Genomic DNA, 12,578 nt, shown 5'->3' on the forward strand with positions numbered 1-12,578 from the left:
TTATGTCACTTCCGAAGCAGTTTAAGACAAATGGGAAAACTATGGAAAAAAAAAAAAATCCATGTGGGGTTGTTACAGAGGGAGCTCCCCAGGGCTTTCCTACTACCTGCCCAGCAAAGTTCAACACTCCTGAAAGTTCAAGGCTGAAGTTCTCCTGAAAAAAAAACTCTGGAAACACCTGCCCAGCTCCCTGCCTGCCTCCCAACCCACCTGGAACTACACCTTCCCAGGAGAAACGTCCACCACCTGCCACTGCTGAGCACACTTCAAGTGCAATATTCACCATGCAGAATTAAGTAAGACCAGGAAAAAAAAAATAGCTGGACTTGCTAATTAATCTCCTTTTGAAGCCACGTGAGGGCAGATTTTCGGAAGCTGTCGGCACTCAGCAGCTCCCATTGTTCCAAGTGGGAGTTGTTTGGCACTCCCAGCTTTTGAAGGGCTGCTCCTCCACGTAGGTGTTTAAACGGGAGCTCTGCTCTCCTCTAACCTTTCGCAACTGCTTTTGGCCAGGCTGATCCTCCAGAAATATCCCACTGCAAAGAGCAGTGCAAGCACTCACAGAAAAGTCTATTTTAAAACTAAGCATAAATAGCCCATACTCCTCCAGCCAGGGAAAAGAAACAACATTCTGTGATTTCCCCGACCAAGAGAGACAGCCAGGCAAAAAGTTCACAAACTCCACTAAATTCATACAATGAAAACAAAACAAAGATTCCTAATTATGCAAATGAAAACAGTGAATGTTTTCAAGAATGTCACAACCTTACGTGGGATTTCTGCCAAACAGAGCAAGAATTTAAATCCATCAGATAAAATCCTGATTTCTTTAGATTAATATCCAAACAAAAGGCATGCCTGGTTGAAACTCTAACCATAAATTCTAGTAATCAGATAAATTACAGCCAACAGAACATAAAGATCTTCTCACCTCCTCAGGTTTGTATCTTTTGAAAAGCCCACCTTGGCAGCCTTAGACTTGGCATTATTCAGTCAGCTCCAGCCTTCAAAAGAACCACGACTCGTTTGGTCCACTAAGGCTCATGGAAATCCTTACAGGGATTTTTGTTGCGCCTGCCTATAAATTGCATTGTCTTCTAAAGGCTTCCTGTCCTGCAAACAGAGGCACCAGCACAGAGATTCAACTGAGATTGTTTTCCCCTTCTTCTGCTGCTTTTATTTAACACAAAAAAAAAAAAAAAAAAAAAGGGGGGGGGGGGAGAGAACTGGTAGAAGTTCCTTACAGGAGTTGGAAGAGGACATCTGCAGGCAATTTAACATGAGGGTTTGTTTCTGTGTCAGCTGGCAACCCCTGGATAACTCTGTCATGTAACTTATATGCTAAAACATGATGTAGGACAACCAGTGAGACTGGGTAAATATGGCAGCACATCAGTTTTATTTGATTAAGATTTATCCTTTTTCGAAGGGAGCAGCCCTGCCATAAACTCTGAAAACAAATACAACCCTGGAGCTGTGAGAGTGTCTCACCTTGATCTTCAAACCCACCTTCTGCTGCAGCCCAGGAACAAAAAACAGGTTTTTTCCAGGTGAAGATGGGAATTTTTCCATTCCCTCCCAGTTCAGGAGTGATCCAGCTCATCCTGCTCTGCAGGTGACAGCAGCAGAATGTGGAAGGGCTCAGGCAAGCACGAGGCTGAGCCCACAGTTTGTGCCTCAGTTCACTGCTCCCTGCCCATTCCAAAAGGAACACAGAGCAGTATCCAAAGAGAGGTGTGGAGATAACCCAGCTCCCCAAGTTTCCCCACCCCATGTGTTTAACTTCCTCCCAGCCAGAAGAATCTGGTCAAGTGAGGAAAGCTCATCCATCCTGGTTCCACTTCTGCTCTTGCATCAGATCTTACATATTTTGACATTTATAGCCACACGTTTGAACTGAGGCCCTGATTAGATTCAATTGGTAAAATTACCTTCCTCCCCCTCCCTCCCCCTTCCTCTTTGTGTGTGTGCACGCTTTGGTTTAGATTATTAGTAATTTAAAAATCAATCTTGCAGTTAAATGTTTAATGGCATAATTGCTCCTGTTGCCTAAATTTGTTTAGTTTGTGCTTTATTAGCATGTAATAACTGAAAGTATATTTTTCTCTGTCTCAGTTAATAACATCTCTGCCATGGCTGAGGCACTGTGAGCTGGCTGGCTGCAGTTCTGGGACAGCTCTGGGGGAGCTGGAGAGATTTTCTGAAGCTTTAACTTAGGAGTCAGTGGCTTCCCTTAACTGAATCCTCAGTTGGCCTCCACTTGGGTTTCTAAGCCATTTTTCTGTTCATTCTGAGTTCATTTTGAGGGCCTTTTAGTCCAGCTGTTGGGCAGGGAAGCTCTGTTGTCCCAGACCTGGACATGTGTGCCAGCTGTGTCCCACAGGATGGGTCAGGCTGGAAGGGACCACAGAGGGTCACTGGTGCCACCTCCCTGCTCCAGCAGGGCCATCCCAGAGCCCAGGGCACAGGGCTGTGTCCAGATGGCTCTGGAATATCCCAGGGAAGAGACCCCAGAGCCTCTCTGGGCTCTGCTCAGGGCTGGGCACTGCCCAGGGCAGAAGTTGTGCCTCCTGTGCAGGAATTGCTGGGCTCAGCCCCTGCCCGTGGCTCTGGGGCCATTGCTGGGCCTGGAGCAGAGCCTGGGGCTGCTCTGCCCTCCTGCACACAGGGACAGACAGGGACAGACTGGGATAGACTGGGACAGACACACAGGGACAGACTGGGACAGACTGGGACACACAGGGACACACAGGGACACACAGGGACAGCCAGGGCTGAGGCCCCTCTCAGCTGGAGCTCCTCTCCAGGCTGAACACTCCATCTAACAAAGAGCTAAACACAAGTCCCCCTGTGCTTAATATAACTTCACCATGGAAAGAGGGGAAAGACACAGGTTCTTCCCAAGGGAAATTAACCCTTTCCTAATACAGGTCTCCCCCTTTCTTTAAAAAGGGACCTCAGATACTGCTCAAAGTGGGGTTGGGAAGGAAGGGACCTTAAAGACCATCCAGTTCCAACCACCCCTTTTCACTATCAACCACACTTTTCACTATCCCAGCAACTCCAAGCCCCATCCAACCTGGCCTTGGGTATTTCCAAGAACTGGGCAGCCACAGCTTCTCTGGGTAACCTGTGCCAGGATTTCTGCCACATCATTCACAGTCTTGACATGCCAGCTTTCTGGGATCTTGGAAAATCTCTCTATGTGACCAAGTGAGGATGGATAGAAACCTGTGTCAGCCCACCCTGGAAGGCTCACAGCACACCTCAGATTTACCTCCCTCCCTCCCAGTGTAATTTGAATTTGCAATAGCAGGTTACAGCGTCCGACCAAACATTTACTGCTGTTCAAGGAGGTGATAATGACTGCCAGCAAGTTTATCTCTTTGATCCAAGGCAATCACAGATGATATGGAATATACAACACACATGCCAAACACTCTTTTAAGCCTCAGCAGCAGAAGAAATTGATCCCTTTCGTGTCACAAAAAAAAAAAAAAAAAAAAAAAAACAAAAAAACAATGGAAGCAGCAGAAGCATGGGCCTAGAGATGTAGAAGAGTAGGGTCAGATGGGATATTAGGAAAAAATTCTTCCTTGTGAGGGCAGTGAGGCTCTGGCACAGGGTGCCCAGAGCAGCTGGGGCTGCCCCTGGATCCCTGGCAGTGCCCAAGACCAGCTTGGACACTGTTGGACACTGGGGCTGGAGCAGCCTGGGACAGGGGGAGGTGTCCCTGCCATGGCAGGGGTGGCACTGGATGATTTTTAAGGTCCTTTCCAACCCAAAACATTCTGGGATTTTATATCTTACAGCAAAAGTCACCCATATGAGTTGAATTTAAATACTGCTGTAAATCTGGAGGGCAACACTTGGGGTTTACAGGTTATTAGGCAGCAAAAAGCTGAAATTCTGAGGAGGACATGGTAGTGAAGAAAGTACTATAGAGCCTCTTGGGAACAGAACTCACTGGCCACACAGACACGGGATTTTAGGGGCACAGCAGTTACCCTTCCTGCTCTTCTAGGTGAGGACAAGATATACTTTTTTGATAAATAAACAGAATTGCACCAGGAAAACACATATTACACAGAATCAGTTTTTCTTTCTAATTAAACGTGTATGGAAATATCCAAATATTCCCTACTGACTTGAGCCAAGGAAGATTTTCCACAACAAGAATTTGAATTGTCTTGGGAAAGAACACTGGGAGCCCGAAAATATCCTACAGAACAACAGGGAAAGACTTATGGCAAATGATAAAATAGCAAGCTGGTGAAAGGTATCTAATCAAATGCCCATAACTGTTTATGAGGTAATGTCTGTATTAACAATCTAAAGAAGAGGATAAAACAACACATCAGCCAAAGATACTGCACCCCAAAGTCAGCTTTGGGACACCAACAGGATTGGGGAAATAATCTAAAAAGGTCTTGAGGATATAAGAACATGGATAGGAAATAATGAAGCAAAAATTGAGATTTAAAGAGGATGTGGCTTAGAACAAGTTGAAATATGAGATTTTCTAAAAAGGGAGGGAAGAGAGAGAGGAGGAGCAGAGAAAGTGAGGGAGACAAGAGATTCATTTTTGAACAGAAGAAGCACATCACCAAGTCCAAGGGAATCATTTATCGCTGTCTGGGCTGCTGGAGCAGCAGCTCCTGGAAAATGCCTTTCAGCCCTACAAGGCATTACCAGAAGTGTAACAAAGTGGTCATTTATGACCACATTTGTGACCAAACAACCAGGACAGCTGAAAGCAGGGCTGGATGCAGAGTTGAGGGGCAAAGCTGCCTGATCCCCACCACCCAAAATGGACCCTGAGCAGAACTGATGTGCTTGGCAACCTCCCCTCAGCTCACCCTATAAATCTCCCTCTTTAGGAGGGTGAGGAGGAGCAAAGTCAGTGTGAAATTAAGGAGTTTGAATCCCTACAGAGTAGCTGAATACGAGTCACAGGGAATCATCCCTCAGGAAAGGTGAAAAATGACCCATTGCTTGGGATATTTGTGGCCAGATGAAGGCAAAATACAAATGCAGTGTCTATTAAACAGTAATCTGACTTGCTCAGAGATCATCTCCACACATCTTTAGCATTTGCTCTGCAGACCTGTGCAAAGACAGTCCAGGGCAGGTGGTTTCTGTAACCAGCTTTCAAGGAAGAAGGACACAGTCCTTTAGAGAGTCCCAAGGCTGCTCCAGAGCCAGACTTCCTTGCACCCTTTCCCTTCAGCGATCTCCATGAAGCCACACACAAAAATTACAGCCTTGGAGGCACAAAACAGCACTGGACACTTGGGCTCATGGATTTGCTGACCCCATATGCCAGGGTGGGCAGGACTTAAGGAAGAGGGGACAAATATTTTGGCAGTGGGCTTGAGAGACCTTTACAGGCTGAGAATGGGGAGCCCTCAGTGCCACTCCAGGCTCTAGAGCAGAGCAATAGGAACAGGAGGATCTTCTTTCTCAGGGTCCCCAACATATAACCAGTTTTGTTCCTGTTCCAGTTTGTCCTGTCCATCTTTCCCAACTTCTTCTCGTAGCATCTCCCCACCCTCAGCTTCCCACCCTGGCTCTGCTTTCCAGAACCATCCATTTTATGATTTCTACCCACCACCAGTGGAAATGTCCAGACTTTTTTAACTGTCTGGCAGACTGCAGAAATGAGATTTAAACACGTCTGACTCCATGTAACAAAGGGTTCGTGTAAAGCACATCTATCAGCCAGAGCTCTTAAAATGCATTTGGTACTCTTTAGTTTGCTCTTTCCTGCTTATGAAGAAGATAATTTTTGTTTAAAAATGGCCCCACTTAAGGAATTATCCATGCCATTAGTCCCTATAACAATAGAGATTAAAGTCTCTAGACCATCCCTATCAAAATAACATACTCTTCTTTGAACATGTCATTAACACTGTTTTCCATCTGGTTCTTGGCAGCAATCTTGGATTTGCTCCGAATTGCTGAAAGTTCATCAATTATAGCACACAGAAGCCATTATCTCTCTTTTCCTTTAGCAAGGAGGTATTTGCTCAGGCAGACAGAAGAGGTAGAGCTCAAGAGCAAAGAAAAAAAAAAAAAAAAAAAGGCAGGAAGAATTTACTCACTGGAACTCTATGGCAATCATTTGGTTAGCATCCAGAATTTTAAGCTGCTGAGAAGTGAATCACAATTTCTGCCTAGGAGGGGATGCTAGAGTTCAAATCCAGTAGTGATTCTGGCATTATTACAGGTAACTGATGTGTGCTGACACAGGAGGGAAATGGAACAGCAGATCTGAATCCTGGCAGTGTGGGAGCTCTGAATGAGCACGAGAAGGGAGGAGTGCCACCCACATCCACGGTAAACACTGTGTATAAACTCATCCATGGTAAATTTTATTTTCTGAGGACACAGAGTAAGCTGTGGTGATTCAAACAAGATTTAGGGGCTCTAATCCGGCACAATGAGAAAGAAGAACAGTGAAACTCGAAGTGTGGTTTTACCCTGTCAGTGCTAAAACAGAGGAAGAGCTTTTAAAGTTTCACCAGAATAATGAATGAAGTCCACAGTGAGAGGTAAGAAAAGGGGATGGAGCTACAACTGTTCAGCTTTGGGGGCTGCTGACACTAAAACCTTTCCACATCTATCATGAAGCAGGCAGCAGTTATCCCTGAGCTGCCAGGCACCAATTTGCAGCCCAGGTAACATCCAGGAGCTTGTTCACCTCCATGCCTTGAGGCTGAAGGCACCTTCTCCCAGCGAGAGGCCCCTGCAGGACTTCTGCCCATGGGGTCATCACTGATTCACACCTGGAGGGTTGGCTCATTAGTCAGCTGCTCTCAGGAGCAGACATTCCATATTTTCTGGAAGGGATAGGAGTGTGTTATCACCTGGTGGCAGGCTGTGATTCAGCAGAACTCCATGCTCCACATGGATCACCTCCTCATGCAGGCTGCAGCGGGTCTCAGTTTCCCTCACGTGGGGCTTTGGGCCAAGCTCTTTGTATCCTCGGCTCGGATTTCCATGCTCTCACTCCCAGCTGAGCTGCCCAAATATCACTTCATAAGCAATGAAAGAAGTGCTTTAGCCATGCAAAGAATCCACAAGGACCAGGCTTCTGGCTCAGGCAAGACCCCAAAAAGAGGTGGAGGTAAAAGCCAGGCTTTATCCTCCTTATCCTGGAGGATGATAATAATAATAATAATAATAATAATTCTGTTGTCCTTCCCTTCTTGTCCCCCCAGCCTGTTCAGGCAGAGACTGTACTGTGCATACAAAACTCCCAGCATAACAAACTCTTGGATCCTATTTAGAGACTCTACAATTCCAGGAAAAATAATAGATTATATCAGACCCAGAATATACTCCTTAACAAATAATACAACTTCAAAATAAAAAAAAAGAAAAAAAAGTCAAATTTAACCATAACACAACAGATTAGGTACATCCAGCAGCATCTCTACACTGCCACAATTTGAAATCCAACATATTCTTTGCCCAAAAAAGGAGTTCTGAGGTCAGGTTTTGTGATACTTCCAGCAACAATATGGGATGCTCTGCATGGAAATGTGGATTTGCCACCACAATCCCAGCAGAGAAGTGCTAAATTCAGGAGTGGTTTTTAGAAACTGCTATGGAATAGTTCTTTTATTTCCTCTAAGAAACCAGGTTTTCATTCATTGTAGTATCAGGAACAGCTTCCAGATTTGATAACCCACAACTGACAGATTCAGAGGCAACAACCTCAGTTACATCCACAGGATAAATGAGGTTGTAGAGACACAGACCAGCTGAGCTTGGCTTGAAATGTTTGATGCCCTTGGAGTATTTTTTATCAAGAATGTCCCCTTTGATTAAGCTGTCTAGGGTGTAAATTGTTCCCATTCTTCACCTTCTGCAATGAAAAACCAGAGCTGCTGCCATTCACCAAACTCTTCATCCCACATCTCAAAATCATCACCAAAGAACAGAAAAATCAGACCAACTAAATGTGAACTGACCAAACCTTCCAGCAGCCTTGATTCAATGAAAATCACACCCATTGTCCCAGGATAGACACCATTACTGATAAATACAGTCTTTTTTTTTACCTACACCATGCCTTGGATTCTTCTCTCCCAGTGAGGCCCAAAGGAACAGCAGTAAATTGTTTTTTTGAGAATTGGTTCCACAAAATCCCCTCACAGTGATGGCACAAGCTAACTAAAGTCAAACAAACAACTGACCTCTTTTGAAACCAGAATTTAACCCATTAAAAAATACAAGGCTTATTTAAAGGTCAGCATTTACAAAGCATAAATCCCTAAAAACAAAATATGCAAATCTTGGGCAGCATTTTGGAGTTTTTCTCTGACTATGGTTGTAAGAACTGGAGTTCAATGATAACAGAACAACAAAAAAATCACATTAAATATGTGTAAACAACAGTCTTGCCTATACAAAACCACCATTTTATCAGTGTGAGAAGGTTTATTTATTTCACTTCTCTTACAGGCACTCAATGTGTGAAGCTGCCCAAAGATCAGGGTCAGAATTCCCCATATTTTGCTGAACTGGGAATGAAAATCTGAGAACATCCATCCTTTTTCTTGTCCGCATCAAATGTTTCTTTCCTTTGCGCTTGGACCGAACACAAGGTCGTGACTCAGGTGAAATTACACATTAGGGAGCCACAGGGTCACCAGATCAATGTCAGATGCTTCACTCAAGCTGAAAAATGCAAAGCTTAAGCTTTGATATCTCTGGAATGAAGCTGCCCAAACAGAAGGAGGACACGCACTTTGAGGCTGTCCAAACATTCCCAAAATTGGACAGGATCTACCTGGGTGCAGAATGGGCAATCCTGGGTAAGAATCCAGCTCTTATCCCATTCAGGGATGGAGCACAAGAACATTGAGATTTGGTACATTTTCATTCTGGCACCAGAAAAGGCTGATTTCAAAACAGAACAGACAAAACTCACATGATGCACATGAAATCCCCATTTCTGAAAAAAAAAAAGACATCTCTGAGTATTCATCTTGCCATGTTCTTGTACATTTTGCATTATTTTTCTGCACATGTTCAGGCATAAAACTTACATCTTGAAATCTGCCAAATCTTAAGAATCCAGACACTTCCCAGAAGGTGAATTTTCAAAGTTCCAGCTCTAAATGTGCATGGATGAGGCTGTGTCTGCTTGTTGAAGGATGTAAAGAAACACCACCATGTGACAGAATACAGTTAATTAAACAAAACCTTATCAAGGATGATTGTCATGAACCCACTTTGTCCCTTCTGCATCATAACACCAATGAGAGATCATTAAATCATAAAATCATGGAATGGTTTGGGTTGGAAGAGACCTTAAAAATCATCCATTCCCACCCCTGCCATGGCAGGGACACCTCCCACTGTCCCAGGCTGCTCTAGCCCCAGTGTCCAACCTGGCCTTGGGCACTGCCAGGGATCCAGGGGCAGCCCCAGCTGCTCTGGGCACCCTGTGCCAGGGCCTGCTCACCCTCACAGGAATTAATTTTTTCCTGATATCGTCACCTAAATTTCCTCTGGTCCAGTTTGGAGCTGTCCCCTTTTCCTGTCACTCCAGTTCCTGATGAATTGTTCCTCTCTGGATTCCCTGCAGCCCCTCCAGTCAATGGAAGGGGCTGTGAAGGCTCCACAAAACCTTCTCCTCTCCAAGCTGAAAAATCCCAACCCTCTCATCCTGTCTCCATAGGTGCTCCAATCTCTCTTATCAACTTCCTCTGGACTTGTTTCCATGTCCTTCCCATGCTGGGAGCACCAGAGCTGTGACCAGTGCAGACAGAAAAGCCCACCCCACCAAAGAGTGTGGCTTTCCCACATCCCCTGCACCACTTTATCCCTTTTTTTTATTTTAAAGAATGCAGCTATGTCCACTTTTAAAGCCGAAATGACCCGAGCATCCATGGCTGCTTTCCAAAGAATGTGTTTAGACCACAGCAGGCCCTAATGACATAAACAGAAATCAGAAGGATTTGAAGTGGAGTTGGCCAGCTTTCCTGTCCCAAACACAGCATTAAAGTAATTGCCTTCCTCACACCCTTTCTCAATAAAACAGCAACTTTGGGGTGATGCTCTGCTGAGAACAGGCTCCTCCATTTCCCTTGAACACACCATTACAGAGATTTTTATGCAGCTCTCTTGCTGTAATAAGATACTTTCATACCCAGCCTTGCCCTCTCCCACTAACTCCTGTGGTTACAAAAACCTTCTCTGGGCACCAGTTTTGGCAGAAAGCATGGAACCGAGTTATTCTTTATGTTATTTCTGCTGCTGTGGGCATTTAAACAGCATGAAGAGATACTAAATCCCCTTCAGTGTTTTCAAGTGTTACTGGTTGTAACCAACATTGAGGCAAAACATCAGTTTTTTGAGGGAGGAGGATTTGTTTTTCTGCTCTTTCCACAAAAACAACTAAGGACCAGAAGGCTGTGGAAGTGCTGGGTCTGGAAAACCTGGAGAGGGGGAAAGAACGAGCTCTCCCACTACTGCAACTCATCCTAGTAACTAAACACGACCCAAAAACAACACAGAGGGATAGAGAGAGAGAGATTCTTTCATTCACTGAGTTTTACAGAAAAAGGGAGTTGTTTAAAATAATATTTCATTTTTATTCTATGCTTCAGTTAAAAATAAGTTGTACAGTGGAGCTTTTTCTACAGCGAGTTGCTGACTGGTAGATGGCAGCCAGCTGAGGAGAAACTCCATGAAAGGAGTTGCAGAAAATACAACTTCAAAGAAAACCAGACAGAAAGGCAGTCAGAAAGAATGAAAGGGTCCTTAAAAGTCATCCAGTGCCACCCCTGCCATGGGCAGGGACACTTTCCACTGTCCCAAGCCCCAATGTCCAACCTGGCCTTGGACAATTCCAGGATCCAGGGGCATCCACAGCCTGTGCCTGCCCATCCTCACAGGGAGGAATTTCTTCCTTACATCCAACCTAAATTTCTCCTCTTTCAGTCTGAACCCATGACTATTTGTCCTATCACTCCAGTTCCTGATGAAATTTATGTGCAATTCCCTAAAATTACTTGTTCTCTGCAATAGCTGCATCTGCCAGGTCTCAAAGGTTCCATAAAGAAGGATAAGAAAACCACAGTAATAATATTAATAATAATATTCATAATACAGTAAAACCAAACATTTCCTTCTGAAACACAGCACACCAATTCTGGTTTTAAGGTGTTTTAAATGTTGCAATGAATATATGTAAGAGATGCTTGTTTGGATCTGAATTTTTGCATTAAGTTCATTTTCCTTCTGCAGTTGAATTTAATGTTTGCCACTGGATGTCGTGGAGCAGAATCAGGGACATAGAAATCCAGTATTTTTCAAGGAGGTACATTTTATCAAACACACCAAATATTAAAGGATGATCAAGGAAGGTTAATTTTAGAAAAAGTTATCTTTAAAATATCCATGTGCTTCAGAGCAGATCACACAGGTGTCAGCAACAAAGACTGCAGGGCTGACTCAGACAACAGCACGTAAATATTGAGGAATAAAAAAGCCCATGTTGGGCAGTAGCACAATTTATAAACATGCAAGAAAAGCTGTGGTATGTGTAGATATTCTCTAATTTTATGGCTCTCCAAACATCTGAGGACTCACAATAAACAGGAAACTAACCTTGATGTGAGCTGCTGGATCGGGGACAGTCTGAATCATGTCCTTTAACAGGCCAACGTGTTCACCAGGAGCTCAGATCCCAAAGCAGCTGCATAACCAGAGAAACAAAAGGCATATCATTGTACTTCAAATGTTTATTTTCAATAGAAATCTCCTTTAATAGACTGATAAGCATCTTTCCTTCCCCAGACCTCCTCGAGACTCAGCACAAGCTGAAGCTCTAAGCCACTTCTGCTTCCATAGGGTCTGTTGAGGATTTATTTCATGCAGGAGAAAACACTCAGCCCTGAAATTTTCATGGAAAAATGCTCTTTATTTGCAATGTACAGTTTTCCCAAAATAAGAGCTTGGGACATGCTCTGCCCTGCCCAGCCCCATTATCCACCCAAGATATCAGAGATTTCCACAAGCCATTCTTCCCAATTTAGAAACACACAGCAGGACTGGGACAGATCTGCAGCTGATAGAAAAAAAGCACCATTTCACTGAAGCTGTGCCCATTTACAAGAGCTGCAAATCTGGTCCAGACCCTCAATTAACAGCACTTCAGAGCAGGGATGTTCTGGAATCCTTTATCCATGTCCAGTAATGGAGTGCAGAGGGGCTGGGGCAGGTGGGGTGCATTTGTTTGCATGTGTAGGGGGTGGAAAACCATTAAAGCTCTTTAAAATAACAACAGCTTTTAATGTAAACAATGTGGAGTACTACTCAGTAACTTGAACACCAAATAACTGCTAATAAATTGGGATAAATGCATCCAAAAAATCAGAAAATGTGGAAAAATGTGGGAATATGAGCATCATTTAAAGTAATCTTGTCTTTTTCTCCGTTCTCCCTTAAAAGACTGGAAAATTCCATTTTTCACACAAGAGATTTCCTTCTGCCCATGATGTTGAACTCAGCTTTTAAAGCAGCAAGGCACTATCAGGGAAAGAGTAATTTTCCTCAGC

The 12,578-nt window shown here is 44.1% G+C and overlaps 1 protein-coding gene across 3 annotated transcripts in view; it reads right to left on the reverse strand.

Annotated features, from left to right (window-relative positions):
* The window catches only part of ERG (ETS transcription factor ERG), a 140,564-nt gene that overhangs the window by 89,688 nt on the left and 38,298 nt on the right, over nucleotides 1-12,578 (reverse strand). For all 3 annotated transcript variants that reach the window (XM_053935340.1, XM_053935342.1, XM_053935339.1), the window contains exon 2: nucleotides 11,629-11,716. In XM_053935340.1, the coding sequence (XP_053791315.1) occupies nucleotides 11,629-11,667 (39 nt within the window). In that variant the 5' untranslated portion in view covers nucleotides 11,668-11,716. The remainder of the gene's footprint in view (nucleotides 1-11,628; nucleotides 11,717-12,578) is intronic.

This window comes from Vidua chalybeata, chromosome 2 (genome assembly GCF_026979565.1).
Source record: "Vidua chalybeata isolate OUT-0048 chromosome 2, bVidCha1 merged haplotype, whole genome shotgun sequence".
In the NCBI taxonomy this organism is placed as follows: Eukaryota; Metazoa; Chordata; class Aves; order Passeriformes; family Viduidae; genus Vidua; species Vidua chalybeata.